Source organism: Gracilinanus agilis, chromosome 1 (genome assembly GCF_016433145.1).
Source record: "Gracilinanus agilis isolate LMUSP501 chromosome 1, AgileGrace, whole genome shotgun sequence".
Lineage (NCBI taxonomy): Eukaryota > Metazoa > Chordata > Mammalia > Didelphimorphia > Didelphidae > Gracilinanus > Gracilinanus agilis.
The window spans coordinates 76939818-76959131 of NC_058130.1; the positions used below are offsets into that span (position 1 = coordinate 76939818).

Here is a 19314-nt window from a genome sequence, read left to right on the forward strand (position 1 = left end):
CTTGTTAGATACTGGGCCTGTGTGAAGATATATTTGGGGTATACTCACCATCATTATACTTTACCCAACCAAGATCTCCTTCCAAGCTAGAACTGGTACAGTTTCTGTCCTAAGAGCCTGTCATCTGGGTTGAAGGCAACCTGACCTCATCTATTTCTTGGGTGTAGGGAATAATTTTAAACAGATTTAATAACTTCTGTGGGATTATTCCCTATAAATTCACCATCTAGGCCCTGAATTAGTTGAGCTTGGACTGCCTCCATACCTGATCCAAAGAATTACAATTTAACTGCTCCCAGAGGGGGTGGAGGAGTAATTCTACTCTCTCCTCCCCCTCCCCCTTGTTAAGCCAGCCTGCTTCTTCTCTGACAGAGACTTCATATTCACAATTGCTAATCTGACCCAATTTAACATCAGTAGCCATGTTCTCTCCAGAAAAGTCCTTTGGAAGTTTCTCTTGATAATTGCAACAGTATTTAGTAGGTGGAAACATTATTCTTAATACTAAGTAATGATTTTATTAAGTATTGGATATTGTCTGTCTGAAAGGTAGGCTTACATGATTTAAAAGAATTTATAGCTTAGTTGGCAAAAAAAAAGAAGAGGTATATGGATGACGTAGCCACAGATTAAAATCATGAGGATCAGGTCGGTAGAGGAAGAAATCAATGTGTTTTTAGAGAGAACATTTTCTGAAAAGCCTCGAGGATAAAAAAAGTTCTTAAAGAGAGGAATCTGTTTAAGAAATGGTTGTGAGGAAGGAAAAGCATACAGAGATTCTAAGGAGACAAGGTAGGCTCAGAGAGACCATGCTGCAGGAAGTTGCTAATGGGACGAGAGAAGAATCGGGCAGAAAGATAGCATAAGGTGATGGTGAATAAGAAGACATGTATCAGAAGCACAGTTTCAGGAGGAAAATCACAAACTTTTAGTAGCAAGAAAGGAAGATGATTTTGACTGTAGCACATGGAACTGATTAGAAAGAGGATTTTAGGTTAGGTAGGAAAACAACAATAATGTGTTTTTCTTACGTATCTTTTTAAATGATGTTCTCAACAACTTGAAATTCCATCAGAAAATCCAGGATCAAATGATGTCTTTGAGTAGTCTGAACTGTTTTTGTAGTTATTGTTCTGCCTCCTTTACTCCGAATGCCCTCAGCAGTTTACAGATTCACCCAGGCTAGAAGTCTCAGTATCTTCTGCCTCATCATATGAATAGTCCAGCTCTCCAATTCTTTGAAAAGTCTAGCTTTGAGGTCCATGTTGAGCCTGCCATTCTGGCCATTGCTTAATTGTCTTTGTCTTTGCTGACATTGTACCTAAATGACCCTACTCTTTCTCATCTAGACAGATCTTCTTGGAACAAAATATAACTTGTTGGAGAAAATGTGCCCTGACTATCCCATAAACAGATCAGTTACTCTCTCAGCAGGATATATCTATTCTCCAGCTTAGATGGGAGAAATGTAGCATGCAAAATGACCCATACTTTGACCCATCACTGAAAGCAAAGTTTTTATAGGATTCGAAGGAATTTATCTGATTTCATTTTATAACAGCCTCCACCCCCAGTTCCTCATTTGTTCTGGACACTAGAAGTCCTGAAGCATTGTGAGAAAGATAATTCATGTGGCATTTGGAGCCTTGGCCAAAAGCAGGGAAGACTGGAAATCTGTCCAGCATGCCTTTTATCAGGGTTTTTTTTTTCCTCCCAGCTAGGCTGACACATCATAGAGTCTCAGATAAGAATTACTGAGGCCAATGAACTTTTGAGTATTTTATCTAAACTGAACTTCAAACCTTCACCCATGATCACTCATTTAGATCCCTTTCCTCATTAGAATTTTAAGCATTATGCAAACTGAGGAGAAAGATATTAAATGCAGAGGATACCTTGCTTCATGATGAGAAGCTGGTCTTTTCCTTCCATTCCCTACTAATCTGACCACCATGTTTAAAAAAAGCTCACATGACTAGACACAAGCAGAAGACCAGTAGTGAAGGCTGGTTATGGCAATCTCTCATTTTTCTATAAAGGATAATATTTAGAGTACCGTTTTCATGGGATCTAAGTAGTGGTTATGGTGCTAGACTAAGAATTAGGAAGGCCCAGGTTCAAGTCCCACCTCTGGAAGATCATAACTCTATGACCCTGGACAAGTTAGTTAAGCTCTATGTGTTCCAGACAACCCTCTCAGACTTTATCTACCAAATCATAGCAGGTTATTGTCTCTATGGATGGAGGGAATTCCTTGTTCTGGCAAAGTCATAGATCCTTTGAGTGGCATCACCATGAAGCTCAGCAAGGTGGAGCCATTTGGCATATGGTTTTGCTATTTTTCTACTTTTAATATTTTTATCAGATACTAAGACCTACTAAGACTTTCTCATCCTATAGATTACAACTACCCTTGTGGTCTTCTCATCATAGAACATCCCTGTGTAAAGTCCACCCCTTTCTTCCACTGGTGAATTTTTCCTGGAGCTTCTTTTTGTGGAGGACTTAATTTCCCTCCCAACACTGTTCTTGCTTCAAAGCCATACCCTCTATCAGATACCTACATTCCTATTCCTCCCTCTTTTCTGTTCCTTTTTCTGCATATATTTCCCCCTTTAGAATGTAAGTGCCTTGAGGGCAGGGACTGATTGTCTTTTCCCTTATATTTGTTATCCCAGCACTTAACATCCTCTCAGACACAAATAAGTGCTTAATATATGTTCATTTCCTTCCTTCTTCCAGTTACTTGGGCCCTAAGAACCTGGTAGTATCCTCTGTTTCTATCTTAGAAACCATGATGCCCTACAAGAGTCTAGATTTTATTTTCTTTGGGCCATTCAGGTCTATCCAGCTCACCTGGGGAATAATCAGGCTGGCACTTTGGCTTTGGGGACATCCAATGCATTTGTTTCTTGATAATCAGTCACCTTCCTCTCTTATCTTCCCATCCCTGAGCTCCTGATTTACCAAGTTCAAATAACTCTTTCCTACTTGGAAAAGTGGAAACTTTTTTGCTTGTTTACATCCACCAGCAGCTTTTCTCAGGCGCAATCTTGCATCCAGAGGAAGTTTTAATATGAGATCTGTCCTGACCCTCCCCCTTCTTTTTGGTAATAAGTACAACCTATCCATTTTTTTTTTATTAAAGGAATTAAGCTTGGGGAAAAAAAAGTTCTATCAATCTAAAACCTTCCATAGTAAGAAAATGTTGGCAGAGATATTGGGGAGGAAAAGGTAGCATTAGTGTTTTGCTTTGTTTTTTATTCCCCATATAAGGTTGAAAATATCTGTGTCACTCAAGGCCTCATTTCAGCTTCAGAATGATATAGTATATAGTGATGATCCTTGGGGGGGTTCTCAAAGATTTTGTCAAAGAAATGCAAGTTATATACAGTCCTACTAAGTTGAAAAAGATTTTAAAGAAAGATCCAATGAGAAAATGCATTTCTTTTAACTTAAGATCAGACTGCCAAAAGGATGTCTGTGTCAGAGGCAGGACTTGAAAGCTAGTTCTTTCTAATGCTGAGGCTAGAGTTTTCTATCCATCACACTGTATTATGTATGTAGACACCTGCACAGGTAAGTATTTGCATGAACATGTCATGTATATTTATGTATGTAAATATGATACTCAGTTAAAACAAGTTTGGGCCATTGACTATTGGGGGGGGAGGTCTTTGCACTTTATCCAAATTATTCTTGTCACTTATAAATTTACAAAAATTTTACATCAATCATCCTAATTTAGCTCTCCATCAGCCTGAAAAATAGCAAATGATGACAAAGCACAAAATTCTAATGGATTCATTTCTTTGAGGGGCCTCAGTTTCTTCATTAGAGAAATGAGAGGGTTTTAGGAGATCTTCACTAAGGGCCTTCCTAGCTCTAAAACTCTGTTAATTGTGAGCCTATGATTCAATGCATTCCATTTCATATGATAGCCAGCATACTTGGCTTTCTAGGCTTTATTGAAAAAATGAATATGCCGTAATTTGCCAAGTTTATATACTCAGGAAATAAAAAGAAGAAGCAGCAGCCTCAAATGGCTCCAGTACATCCATTCTTCTGAGTAGGCACAGCTTTCCTCACCTTATGACAAAAGCAGGTAGAGAAACATGAATAGAATGAGTAGAACTTTACTTCCATGTAAGTCTCTCTCCTAATAGTGTTTCCCCCAATCCTTGGTTTTTTGGCCAGCTTGTTTCTCTGTCTTTTTAAGCTAGAGCTTCTGTTATTACTGGTTTTTAAATCATCATGAGATATGCCCAGCTGGTGGCTCTCTACTAGTTCCTTTAGAATGGCCTTCTCAGGCTTCTAGGTAACTTAAAAACTTATTTCTGAATCAGCCTGCTTCAGTTACTATCCACAGCTTTTCAAACATAGTTACCTTTCTAGCTTATCAGCTTACCAAAACAGAACATTTAAAAGGCAGTTAAACAAATCATAAAAAGCTTTTTAAACAAATTTAAAGTGGTTTCCCCATAGGGACAATAAAATAAAATACTTAACCCAAAAAAATGTGCTAAGGAGAATAAATGCTTATTGGGTTGGATAGAACATAATGACAGGATAGGTCAGTTGGTTGAAGTTTGGTCCGTAAGGGACAAAAGGTTCCAGATTCGACCCTGCTTAGAGTCAGCTTCTCTTGCAGAATAGCTCTTCCAAGATTTCCCAACTCACAGAATCCCTAACCCAACCTGTGCATGTGGATGCAAACTTGGTTATGTGCAAGACAGATTGAAGAGTCCGTACTGATGTCTCAAGGAAAAATCCATCACTGAATCTAGAAAATAATTCAAGCCAGGTGGCCTGATTAGACAATGCTATGATCTTCCATGAATGATAAGCAGCACAATTTTCAATAGGTATTTCATGAATAAATAGTGATTATGAGACTTAACTTCAGATCCAGACCCCCTCACAAAGGGCGGGAGAGAGAAGGAGGTGTAGGGAGGCCATCCACTTGGGACAAAGAAGCAACATATCCAGGACAACATCTCAGGACAAAGGAAGCATCCCAAGGGGCCTGATGATAGCCACAGGGCCCTGTTCTGGGTTCCCTGATGTCTCTGAAGCCTGGGGAATCTCCTGACTAGCCCACTACTGTCTCCTTTTCCTCTTTCCCCAGTCCGACAGAGCAAGAAGATAGTCATAGCCAAAATAGAGCCCAAGTGCTGGACTAAGCTTGAGATAGACCAGGTCTTACCTAACCTTAACAAAGATACTTAACTGTTATCTTTAAAAACTTGGGCACAAATCCACTTACCTTTCAGACTTTGTCTATCTGTCTAACCAGATTTGGGTGGTTACAGTTTAATTATGGTTCCCCTGATCTCCATTTTCCTTTGGTATTTGCTTCTGCTCCATGAAACCATGGGTGGATGAGTCATTCTTGCCAATGGCCATTCCTCTTTGCTATTTCCTGGAGGACCAAAAAAAAAAAAAAAAACACAAACCACCCTTCCCCCAATATGAAGTTCTGAGTTATCCTTTACATCTTTGTGTCCGCTATACAGTTTGATGCAGTACCAGCATTCAAATACAAAACAAATTCTGTTACCAATAGGCTATGTTGCTGTCCCTAAAAATGACTCATTTCATTAAACCTGGAATTTAGCTCCTTACTTTTTCATGTTGGAACAGCTAGATGGCCAAGTGCATAGAGCTCTGAGTCTGGAGTCAAGAAGACTTACCTTCCTGAGTTCAAATCTGGCCTCAGACACTTATGTGACTGTGACTTTCAGCAAGTCACTTAACCCTGTTGGCTTCAGTTTCCTCAACTATAAAATGAGCTGGAGAAGGAAGTGGCAAACCATCCCAGCATGTTTACTGAAAACAACAATAATTGTTTCATATCAGCATTTCATATTAAATAATAGAACTTAATGCCTAAATGAAATATAATGAGAGCTCAATAAATTAGAACAGGTATGTACTTTTTGTTGGTCCTTTGCATTTAAAGATTAATTGTAGGTGGGATAATTTCTTTTCTTTATGTCTAAGCATCTTTCCTTCAAAGGGCTTAGTAAACATTCTGCAAGAAATCTTCTTGGCAGCCCTTGGAGTAGGATAGGAAATAAGGAATGGAACTTCCAGTTTGCAGAAGAGGAAAGTGGAAGAGAGAAACTGTAGATGACTTGCCCAGGGTCTTACAGCAGGTGAATGAGACATCCAGGCATCCGGCATGTTCTCTGGGCCAGACTTCTGCTATTCTTGGTCACTTTACGAACCTCTCTCTTTGCAAACACAGATGACTCTCTTCCCACATGGAGTCTGCTGATGTAAAGCATAAACATGCAAATATGATTTGACCTTGTCTGCTCTCCACCCCCTGAGTAATTATTGAACAAATAATCCAGGAGCTGTAAAAGATCCCAGGGTTCATGAGGCACAAAACATGAAGAAAGATATTCTTTCCATGTAAATTGAGGTATCTTTTCTGGCATGTGAGAGTGAAGTCTGTGTCTGTGGTCATTTGAAAATATTGATCTGTTGTTATCTCCAAAAATTAAACCAAATAAAATTATAGCACATATAGGGTAGTTTTTTTTTTTTGGCTTCTACACCAAGGCTTAAATGAACAGCTAATATACATCCATTAGTGATTTACAAGGTCCTAGATAAGGCTTTTATTTACACAATGGTTCTCAGCTAAATGATTTGTTTAGTGGGTGCTCTTGGACCATGAAAAGGCTCAGAATAGTCACTATTCTCATGTGCCACTCCTAATGAAGTTGGTAGACATAAATTCAATAGCCCCTGATGTTAGCTACCTAGTTATGAGATTTACCTTAGATAAGTCACTTAATCTCTTCCCAGGAACCATATACAAAAAACAGGAAAGATTATATTATAGAACCTCTGAGAAGTCCACTTCGGTTCTAAAATGTCATAAGCTGTTGATTAAGTTGAGAACAGAATTGTCTTTGCAAACATAATCTAATTTGATATGACCCAGTGATGTACATGTAAAAACTTTTTTTAAATCCAGAAATTAAGACAAATCTAGATTTCAGATTCTGATGTCTAGACTTTACTTGGGAAAACATAACATATTAAGGAAGGTAGGTCAATTTCTTAAGACATATGCAGTTAGTCAACTGGATTAGGACAAATAGTCATAGAATCAAAATCTTAGTGTCAAAAAAGACCATAGAAGGATGTCTTCTCAAGCTTCCCCCTAATGAAGGAATTGAAACCATAGTAGCATCTATGACTGAGACCATTTAGCCTCTCTTTGAATATTTGTGATGTTGGGGAGATCACTACTTCATGAGTCTTCCATAGGGGCAGCTATGTGGTACAGTGGATAGAGTCAGGAAGATTCATCTTCTTGAGTTCTGGCCTTAGACAGTAACTGTGTAGGAAAGTCACTATTTGCCTTGGTTTCCTCATCTGTAAAATGACCTGGAGAAGGAAATGGCTAGCCATTCCAGTATCTTTACCAATAAAATCCTTAAAAGAGTCAAGAAGAGTCAGACATGACTGAAGATGACTGAAGAACACAACAAAATCCCCTTGGTAAGTAAGTAAGCTCCCTTTGATAGAAAGATTTTTCTTTTATCTAAGTCAATTAAATAATCGAACAGATATTTATTATTAAGGATACACCCCAAGGCCCAATATAACACATTAGGTTTAAATGGACAAAAAATCACATAGTCCCTGCCCTCAAGGAGAAGTTGGCCTCCTTGTCACTACCACTAAGTTTTTTGGAATTTGGTCCTCTGAAGCTCTATACCCTACATCGAATCTTCTTCTAAAACATAGCTCTTCAAATATTTGAAGATAATTCTTTTATCCTACCCCAGCCCCAAGCCTTCTTTTCCCTATGCTAATGATCCCTAGTTCTTGCACATTTTTTCGTAAAATCTGGTTTCACCCTCCTGATCACCACTCCCTGGACTTCCTTGAGTTTGCATAATGGCCAGAATTAAATACGATGTTCTAGATGTGGTCTTTTCAGCATGGCTCATAGTGAACTGTTACATTCCTTGGTTTGGGCACTGAGCAATGGTCTTTTTTCACATGAACTGCTGCCAAGCCCAAACTGTATTGGTGCAGTTACTCTCCATTTTCACAACATTGTCCATATTACTGTTACATTTCACAATCTTAGTTGGGTGGATGCTTTGAGTCTGACAAGATGCTTTTGAGTTTTGAGTTCATTCACCACATTAGCTCCCCCTCCCAAGTTTGTGTCATCAGCAAATTGGGTAAAGCATGCCTTCTGTGCCTTCATCCAAATCCTTGAAAACAAATGTTGAACAGGGCTGGGCCTGAAACTACTTAAAAATCAAGACTGACTCAGAGACTTCCCTTCTTTCAAGCCTTTTTTTTCCCTAAGCTAAAATAAAACTCTTTGCCTTCTTTCAAGCCTTTTTTCTTCTCTTCTCCAGCACTTGAGTTTTCCATTAACTTTGTGTCTTAACATCCTAAGAGAGATTTGTCCAGGGGTGCCAGGAATGGAATACAAGTCAGCAATTCTTGGACGAGGTCAAAGAGTTTTTAGTGAATTAGAGAGTACTTTTGTTTTCAATTAAGATAAAGTTAATTTTTTCTTTTGACAGGAAGTTTGTAGCCAGTTTGCAGGGGGTTCTTCTAGATGGATCACAGAACCCTCAAGGGCAAAAAGCAGCACACCAGCTGCCTCTCACACTCACCCTTTCTGCAATTATCTTTACATAAAAACCCATTTCCACGTGTGCCTGTCCCCTCACCTAGGAGAAGAGTATATGTTTTAAAAATATGATAAATATTTATACTTTTAAAAAATTATTAGAAGGAAAATATCTCTTCAATATTTTGATAACAATCTTATGTTTTCCCTTCCCCCAACACTGTAAGGCCCCAACCTGTCCATGCCTTCTCATCTCTATCAATCTCATCTATGTTCTGTAATAATAATAATTATGTTATTTATAGAGTGCTTTAATGTTTTTGAAATATTCTACAAATATTTTCTTATTTTATCCTTATGGCAGCCTTGGAAAGTAAATACTATTATATCACCTTTTTACAGATAAGGAAACTAAGGCAAATAGCAGTTAAGTGACTTGCTCCACACAGCCATCAGTATCTTTGGCTGGATTTGAATCAAGTCTCCCTGCCTCCATTTCCATCACTCTATCCACTGAACCACCTAGCTGCATAACCCTTCAAAGAGACTCTACCATTCAATATGCTGATGGCCTTCTGGGCTCTTTGAAATTGCATGGGTACCAACATGGCACCATGGCAGCCCATCCGCTATCTCCTACTCTTGCTACACAACTCATTCCTGTTCCTTTATAATTATAGAATCCCTTGGTATCTTCCATACCATTTCTTGAGCACATGTTGTTACTATGATATTCTGTGGCTTCCTTAAATCCATCACATGTCTTTCTCCTGCTTGCTAGATGGCCCATTATTTTTTAATACTTAAGTTATTGTGGTGTTGACCATGGAATATCACCTGGGCAGTTTTGGTGTGCAAAGTTGGAGTTTTGTGTCAAGGAACAACTGAGATCATTGGAAGTTCTAAACAGTTTCCCAAATTTAAGTCCCACCTTTTCCCTTTGTCATTCCTAGTCCCAGTTGTATACCTGTCCATAATGGATCTCATGAAAACCAGCACTTTACGATTATTGTCTCATTTAATCCTCTAACCCTAGAAGGTGGGTGCTATTATTATCTCCATTTTACAGATGAGGAGACTAAGGTAGCTAGAGGTTAAGTGACTTGCACAGGGTCACACAGCTAATAAGTGTCAGAAACTGGATTTGAACTCAGGATTTCCTTACTCTGGGTCCAACATTCTATCCTTTGAACCACCTCCTGTCCCTCAAAGTCCTCTCCCAAATTCCCCTATTTCTATGAAGGACATAACTCTCCTCCTCTCCCAAGTTCTCAGTTTCTTTGTTATCCTTACCTCCTCACTCAAGTCAAGTTGATAAGCATTTATTAAGTACCTGGCATGTCACCATGCTAACAAGGAACATAAATATAAATGGAAAGAAAGATAGCCCCTGCCCTGAAAGAGCTTACATTCTAGCAGAGAAGGCAGCACAGAAAAGGAAGTTGAAAATTCAGAGGTGTTGTACCCATGATGGGGAATGAGAGAAAAAGCCTAGAGAGATTCAGGAGTGGAGTCTGGAGATTAATTGGGAGCTGGGGGGGAAGCCTTGGTATTTCCCTTAAAATGGAGGTCCTGGGAAGACCCAACTAGTCAGAGAAAGGGGCTTGCTTACCAGACAGATTTTTTTCACTTCATTGTGAAAAGTCCATTTGTGGAGTGAACTTCCAAGGAAAGGAGGTTTCCATGGTGTGGTAAAGAAAGTCCAGAGAGTCAGTAGCACGCCCCAGAGGGAAATAAAATGGATCTCTTCAAAGTTACCAGAGATTATCAGATTTTCTTAATCTTCATACTTTTTTGACCTCTCTGTAGCATTTGACCCTTTTGACCAACTTCAGTTTCTGCATATTTCATTTCTCTTTGTATTACTAAAAACAATGTATGGCACCCATAATAATTTTCTTTAAACTCTTACCTTGTCTTAAAATCAATTCTGTGTATTAGTTTCAAGGTAGAAAGGCTAGGCAATGGGGGTTAAGTGACTTGCCCAAGGGCCACACAGCTAGGAAAATCTGAGGTCAGATTTGAACAGGGAACCTCCTGTCTCCAGACCTGGCTGGAACCTGGCAATTCACCAATATATAATTTTTTTAAAATGCAACTCTGATATCCTGACTTAATATATCAGATCATAATTTTCCAACTTGTTTACCAATCTGCCAGTAGCCATTTGTTTTGTATCTTTTTTAATAATTTTATTTTTTGTGATGATATAGGGTACTTGCCCTGGTGAGTCCTACTCTAAAGGAAAGACTATTTAGAATAAATAGACTTAACAGTTTCAAAGAAAGATGCAAGTCTTTGGTCATTTTCATTTCTTGATCTCAAACAATTTTTTCTACCATATTTTTTACCGCCCTTGTAGATGTTCACTTTCTCATTGACACCACTGATGATCAAAACAGATTATGACAAACTTTGGAGGATCTTATCCATTTCTTCTTGGAAGAAAATGTGACAGCACAGCTAGATGGCTTAATGAAATGAAAACCAGAGCTAGAGATGGAAGGTCCTAGGTTCACTTCTCATCTCAGATACATACTAGTTGTGTGACCCTGGGCAAGTCATTTAATGCCCATTGTCTAATCCTTACCATTCTTCTGCCTTGGAACCAATACACAATTATTGATTCTAAGACAGAAGGTTAGGGGGTTAGGGTCAAAAAGAAAAGTGAATGTCAAGTGGAAAGGGAATAAGATTTTGTATGTTCTTGCAACTTTTTCTATCCCCGCCCCCCAAGAATTTCTCTACTCCATCTTCTACAATTGGGGCCTAAGTAGGAATTATATTCATAATCTCTTGGGGTTTTTGTTTCTTTTTTGCTTATCCTCCTCATGAGTGCTTCTAAACATAATGAACAAGCATCCCAAAAAATGTTTTTTGTGGGCACATAAACAGAACAATCATAGATTTATACCTGAACTAGACTTTAGAGTCCATACCCCCATAGTCCAACCCCTTCCTTTTAAAGATGAGACCCTGAGACTAAGAAAGCTTAGGTGATCTGCCAAAGGTCATAGTGATAGTAAGCAGCAAAGGATTTGAATCCGGTTCCTCTGACTTCAAATGAAGCTCTCTTTCTTCTGTGGCACTCTAATGAAATTAGTCCTTCCAGTCTCTTTACCTTCCCTGGAAAACCTTTGAGCCCTCCCTCCTTTCAGATGCAACTTCTTTGTATCTTCTGAGAATGTCAATAATATAATTTGTTTTCTACATTAGGAGATCAGCCCTTTAGTAATTACACAAACATCACTTCTAGCCATTGCAGAGATCTCACATTTCACTTGCCTTGGTCTACAAATCATGGGATTCTTTGCCCTCTGTGAACGCTTTACTGCCACTGCCATCATTACTGTGTAAAGAGAAGGGGTGCCACGGGACTCAGACACATGGAGTGCTCGATTTTTTTTCACAGGTTGCTTTGACCAAATCATCCATGACCTAGTGGGCAGATTCCCAGCAATAAGTTTCTTTACCAGCTAATAGGGAAAGGGGAAGGGAAGAGAAAGAGATCAGGAGAGGGAGGGAGAGAGACAGAGACAGAGACAGAGATGGAGAAGAGAGACAGAGAAAGAGTGGGGGGAGGGACAGAGAGAGAGAGAGAGAGGGAAAGAAAGAGAGAGAGAAAGAGAGGGGGGAAGAAAGAGAGAGAGAGGGAGAGAAGACAGACAGATGCAAATGGCATTCAAGGAATAGAAAATCATCCACTATGGCTAAAACCCATAATATATTTAGCTTCATACAGTTCGTGGCACATAGTAGGTGCTATTTGATAAAATGAAGTTGGGGATGGTAAAACTGGAAAGGTAGGTCAAGGCCAGATGGCAAAGGGGCTTAAGTGCCATATTAGGGAGCTTGGACTTTATCATCCTGATAATGGAAAGCCAATGAAGATATTGAATAAAGTAGAGAAATGATTAGCTCTACAGAAGACTAATCTTGAAGTTTATAGGATGGACTAGAGAAAGGAAAGCCTGGTGGAAAGGGTTAGTTAGGAGGCGTTGGCAGGGGTGCAGGGGAGAGGTCATGCGGCTTGTTAATAGAGTGTTCTCCAAGTGGATGGAAAGGAGGAAAGGACAGGAGAGATGCTGTGGGGCCATAGATTCGACTGGCTGTTGAATGCTAGCACAGGAGGAAACAGGAGAAGGAAGAGCCAAAAACTATCTTGAAGTTTCAAGCTTGGATGACTGGGAGAATGGTAATGCCTTCCTCCATGACAAAAGTGGGGAATTAGGGAAGGAGAAGTTGGTTTGGTGGGGATGAGAGGAAAATGAGTTCAGTTTATGATGTATTTTGATAGATATGCATGTATGCACACATATATTCTTACTTGTATCTCACGACAGTAAAATAGAAATATTATACAGTAAAGTAGAAATATTATTATTCCCATTCTATAAATAAGGAAACTGAGGCAGAGGTGAAGTGACTTGCTCATGGTCAAACAGCTAGCAAATGCAAGAGGTGAGATCTGAACTCAGATCTTCCAAATTCCAAGACCAGCAACTCTCTCTAGTATGCCACCTAGAAGCTCATCCCTATTAAACAGTATGTATCTGAAATGTGTCATTATGGGATACTGGACAAGAGTACTGATTCTGGAGTCCAAGAACCTGGGTTTAAATCCCACCTCTGACATTTACAATCTTTCTGACCTTGAGTAAGTTGCTTAAACTTCCTGGGCCCTAGACTTCTTTGTTGTAAAATAGAGATTGAGATAGATCACCTATGAGATCTCTTTCAATTCAGAATCTATGATGAATATAAGACTTACTGGAAATTCTTCCCTACTAGCATCTGTACTAGGAATTAGCTCCAAGGAACTCAGGCTGGCAAAAGTTTGTTCTTTACATATATGCAAATATCTCTTGGTACCATGCTACCAAAGACTTCAGGAGGGGCTTTTGACAAATTAATTCATATCTCAGTTTTCTTATCTTTACAACAAAAGGCTACAGGATCATAGAAACCAAGTACAAAAAGTTCTGGTATCTGTATAGGGCTTTCCATTTTATAAAGCACTCTCCCATCCAACCAGTCCTTACTAACAAATTCGCAGAAACTCATAAGGATAGGTTAAATCATAGGGCTGAGAGCTGGAAGAAACATAAGATCACAAATAAAGGGCTGCAAAGAATCTTAGCACCGATCTCACCCAACTCCTTTATGATGCAGAAGAGTAAACTGAGGCACAGAAAGGTGAAGTGCTTGCCCAAAGTCACCTAGACAGCAAGAGGCATGCTTTCCACTATACAAGACTGTTTTCTAGCTTAGACTGATATAATCTGGGATGTTCTTACTGTTTCTAATAGTTAATCATTTTTATGGGTCAATCCAAAAGTGCCTCCACAGGTCCTCGTCTGCCTTGGTCTGACCCTAGGGAATTTAATCCAGTCCAGTCTTGGGGGTTACAGAGAATGTCCTTCACCTTACCAAGGATTTAGTAGCCCAAAAAAACATGTAAGCCCAGCCTCCTCCAGGCATTCCAGCTAACCCAAGCCTGCCATAGTGGTATGGGACTTCGTTCCAGCCCCTGATCCATCTTATTTCCTATTCAAAACCAGGTCTAGACTGGTTGGCAGTTTTCATGACAAATGAGCTAAACTCTTTTCCAATTTAATTTTCTTAGATTTGGGGGAACATGACCCTGACAGAGCAAAGATGGGCAGTTTGGGGAAGCAAGTTTCTAACCTTACTAAAGCAACCAGGAGCCCTGGAATCTGTCATCTAAATTTTTCCACAAACCAAATTCTACTCAGTCTATCAATCTGAGAAGAGTGTACAGGACTGAGCTGAGGATGATTGGATTTGAAAGTCACGATTCCCAAAGTCTAGAATAAAGCTTCCAACAGAATAGAAACCCAAGGGATAAGTGAGTAAAGACATATTAACATACTTATGAAAAGGAAGTTTCAATCACAAGAATTTAACACTTACTTTGGGTTGTGTCTTGTTCTGACTTTTAAAATTCCTTGTATTTTTAGCCCTTTATATTTTACAAAACCCTTTCACTTTGCATCCTTGAAAAGAAATGAAGGTAGATTAAATCGTAGAACTTGGACCTTAAAGAGACTTAGACGTCTTTGAGTTCAACTTCATTATATAGATGAAGAAACTGAGGCCCAGAAAGCTTAATTAAGCTTTCACAACCTGGCCTCATCCCAAATCTCCACCTTTATTACCTACTTCTACCCTTTATATGCTCCATATATGCAAGCAAGCCTTCTAGCTGCTCCTGACACTTAACTCTGCTTCCCATCTCAGAGGCATTGTGCATGCCTAGAATGCGCTTCCTCCTCCTCTCTGCCTTGTAGCATCCTGGCTTTTCTTCATGTCTCATCTCAAACACCCCAGTCTTCAGCTGTGACTGCCAGCCGTGCTTGGTACATGTTTTGAGCTCTCTGTCTCTGTCTCTGTCTCTTTCTCTTTCTCTGTCTCTCTCTTTTTCTCTTTCTCTTTCTTTATCTCTCTCTTTCTGTCTCTCTGTCACTCTCTTTCTCTTTCTGTTTCTCTTTGTCTCTCTCTTTCTGTTTCTCTTTGTCTCTCTCTTTCTCTTTCTCTCTTTCTCTTTGTCTCTTTCTCTTTCTTTCTTTTTCTGTTTCTCTCTCTTTTCTCTCTATATATCTCTTTCTGTTTCTCTTTCTCTTTCTCTCTCTTTCTGTTTCTGTTTCTCTTTCTCTCTCTTTTTCTCTTTCTTTCTGTCTCTCTGTCTCTTTCCCTTTCTCTCTGCCTCTCTTTCTCTCTTTCTGTTTCTCTCTCTATTTCTCTTTCTCTTTCTCTCTCTCTCTCTTACTCTTTCTCTCTATTTCTCTGTCTCTTTCTACACCCACACACACACACACACACACACACACACACACACATATTGCCTCTCCCACTAAAATAAAAGTCCCTTGAGGACAGTAACTGTTCATTTTTGGGTCCCCAGCACTGAGCACAGAGTGGCACTTGACAAATGCTTATTAATGAATAAACAGTATGCCCGAGGTCACACAGGTGACAGAGTTCAGATTCCAACTCAGCAACCCTGTCCCCAAATCTAGTGTTCATTATACCATGCTTCTTTTCCCTTTTCCACTCAATTAGTCCTTATTTTACAATTTAGGAAGCCAAGGTCCAGAGAAGTTGATTTAATCCAAAGTCACACAGTGCCAGTCAACCCTGAAATCCAGAGTTCCTGATTCCCTGATCTCTAGCTCTAGTGCTGTGTTACCCCAGACTGCCTCCACTCCTTGTTGTTGTTGTTGTTTTTTTTTAAACCCCTTCCTTCTGTCTTGGAGTCAATACTGTGTTTTGGCTCAAAGGCAGAAGAGTGGTAAGGGCTAAGCAATGGGGGTTAAGTGACTTGCCCAGGGTCACACAGCTGGGAAAGTGTCTGAGGTCGGATTTGAACCCAGGACCTCGTATCTCTAGGCACTGAGCTACCAAGGTGCCCCCTATTTGTTTGTTTGTTTTTTTTCCCAGAACAGATTGATCATACTTCTGTCCAGTTGTGTCCAACTCTTCATGACCCCATGGCCCACACCACTCCATGGGATTTTCTTGGCAAAGACTCTGGAGCAATTTGCCATTTCCTTCTAGGGAGATACCAATTTACCTACAACAGCATCTAGTTCTTTAATACAAAAAAGTTCTATAGTTTGGTTTGAAATATTTTAATGGCTGTCTATATTTTTCTTCATCGCAGGTCCCGTTGCTTGTTTGAATAGCATATAAAGAACAGATAATTGCAAAAGCTAACCCTGTAACACACCCATAATCATCATTCAAGGACTTGGAGCGGCGAGGAACATCATAAGTCGGTATTACTTTCTTGTCTATAGGCCAAAATATATGTAGTTAATTTTCAGCATGTTCCTGTATAATGGTTCAAAGGGAAAAAATACTTTTCGCTGCCCAGCCTGTGTGCCAAGGAAATGTGTTCTGCCTCTGAATAACTAAGGTTGCCAATGAACTATTCTTATTGGCAGGTTAATAAAAATATAAACATTGTGTAGCCCAGCACTACAGCACTAACACTTAATTATCCATTTGGGCAAAAATGGAGAGGTCTTTGTCCTCCACTGATTACAGACAGCCGCCAAGCCTTTTTACCGTATACAGCTGTTCAGAAAACATCTCCTCAAGCAGGAGATAAAAGGGTCAGTGACCAGTTAAAGGCAGTCAGAAAGTAATACAGGACCTCTGTGTCCTGGGAGGGATTTTAAAAGGGCGCTGTGACTTTTTCAAAGCTGAAATTGTCTGATTCTTGCCTCCACGTAGATTGGGGAGCCTCATCCCATGGTGTTGCCTAGATCTGTCTCTGACCCACTGTTTTTCTTTAAACAAATTATCCTAATCTCATGATATTTATCAAACACTTTCCTGTTCATGGGATCCATGCCGGGAGACACTGGAAAGGTGGTTAGTATCGGACCCTCAGAATGACCAGGGAGCAGACGGTCTTCAGTGACCGTAGCTTAGGTTGTCTCTGAAGCTCGTCACGGATGGGGATATGAAGTATAAGCAACAACTGCAATGCTGCCTGCTGACCCCAAGAAACGTCCTTAGACCGCTTGCTCTCCAGAGAGCACCAAGAAGGGGGAGATCGTGTGTTTACATGCCACAGAGATTAAATTGGTTTGGGAAATGACTTTGAGAATTTTGCTTTAATGATTCGTGATTGGGGACTCAGGCTTAGCCCTTCCAGCTTGCACTCCAGGATCCTTGCCTTCCCCATCCTTGTACTATAAATCTTCTTATAGCATCCTGTTTGGTGTCACCAGTATTTATAACAAAGTTTAACTTTTCTTGTAGTATTCTGTACATATCCTTAAAGTATTTTGTTAAATTGAAATAACTTTAAAAGATAAATAGCGATCATGAAGATTTTTTTCCTGTTATCTATATCATCTTGGGGGGAGGGGGGGAAGGGGAAGAAAATAGAAAATGTCTGTATTTTTTTTTAATGATTAGTTCAGCTCTGGGCACCATCCAAAATGGAAACCTTGTTTTTCATTGCTTAAACTTAAACCAGAGCTACACATGTCACTAACTTTCCAAAATGAGGAGAGCATTCAGCCAATTGCTTTTATCTGCAACTGTCTGTATTATCTGACTGTTAGTGCCACAAATAAAACAAATTAAGTTGCTATAATTGTGTGAATTTCCATGACTCAATTGCTCATTTTGTTTGGAAGGAGAAAATATCCCTAGAGTACAGGTGTGGCCGTATCACTCTGCTGTTCAAAGAGCTTCCATGGCTCCCTGTGGCCTCAAAGATAAGAGAACTGATTCTTCCAACCTGACATTTAAAGCCTTTCAACCCCCTGGCCCAAACTGTCTTTCCAGATTTATTTTGCATTATCTAAGTCCCATCTACACTCCCCCAAAACACTCCAGGAAAAATCTCTTACTTGCTATTCCCCATATCCAACAGTATGACATCTCTCACTTCTGTACCTGAAATAAATGCCCTCCTTACATACACCTCTTGGCATCCCTAGCTCTATCTGAGGTACAATTCCAGAGCCATCTAGTCTAACACTTGGCCTCCCCTGATGTCCCCAGTTGTTAGCACCCTCTCCCTAAAAATTACTTTGTATCCATTTCTGCCTTTTTACACATTGTGTGTCCCCACTCTCATGAGAATATCAATTCTTGGAGGGCGGAACTCTTCATTTTTTATCTTTATATCTATCACACCTAGCACCATATTCGGCACATAGTAGGCACTTGATGCTAATAAATTTAGAGACATTTAAAACCACAGAGCCAGATGTAGAATGATGTACTCCATTTACTGCCTCATGGATTCCTTGTTTCCTCTTTCTGATCTCTTCAGGCTTCAGTTTCCCCTTCTATAAGGTGGGGTCGTTGAGCTAGATGGGTCCATTCTAGATTCGAAATACCCTTAGTTGTTGGAGTTAGCATGTAGATTCTGGGGAGTGGAGAAACCCAGAGAACTGTTGATCCTGTCAACACCCAGAGATTTTATTACAATAAAGAGTTGAGCCAGGAATCTCCCCCCATATCTGTTACACTGTCGACACTGTTGGTGTTGTCAATACAGAAGCAGGTATAGGAAACAGAGAAGAAAGGTCAAATTTTCCTTTTGAATGGCCAGCTGGTATTTCAGTTTTCTCAAGAAAAAAAGAGGAAAAAAACCCATTGTATATAAAACATCTGGAAAAAGTTTTCCTTAGCTAAAAAAAATTCCAAAATTTTCCCAATCTCTCTTTTGAACGAAGCTGAGTTTAAAAAAAAAAGGATAGAATGTGAGATGAATTTCAAATTTATAGAACATATAAAGCACTATATAAATGCTAGCTTTTGTTGTGTAATTAATATTTTTCAAATTGTTTATAATTTTTATCTTATTTCATCTTTACCACAACTTCATGAGTTTGGAAAAACAAGTAATACTGACCCCATTTCAAAAATGAGCAAACTGTGGTCTAAGAATATTAAACAATTTCTCCACGTGGTAAGTTAGGCATGGTTCTGAAAGTTGGGTTTCATGGCATCTAGCACGATGAACTTTTCACTACCTCTATTATGTTAGGAAGGATTGGGATTCCAAAGGAGGGACCAATCTCAGAACACTCAGAGGAGGATATGCAATGGTCTTACCACTCAGCTTTAGTTTGTTCCTGAAGATTAACAACTTGGATTATGTTGTTCTTCCAAATGGGCCAATTTATAGTTAATGAATATGT

The 19314-nt window shown here is 39.5% G+C and overlaps 1 protein-coding gene across 2 annotated transcripts in view; it reads left to right on the forward strand.

Annotated features, from left to right (window-relative positions):
• The window catches only part of COBL (cordon-bleu WH2 repeat protein), a 351447-nt gene extending 333694 nt beyond the window's left edge, over positions 1–17753 (forward strand). For both annotated transcript variants that reach the window (XM_044671172.1, XM_044671249.1), the window contains one exon: positions 16305–17753. In XM_044671172.1, coding sequence (XP_044527107.1) covers positions 16305–16322 — 18 coding nt within the window. In that variant the 3' untranslated portion in view covers positions 16323–17753. The remainder of the gene's footprint in view (positions 1–16304) is intronic.
• The last annotated feature ends 1561 nt before the right edge of the window (positions 17754–19314 follow it).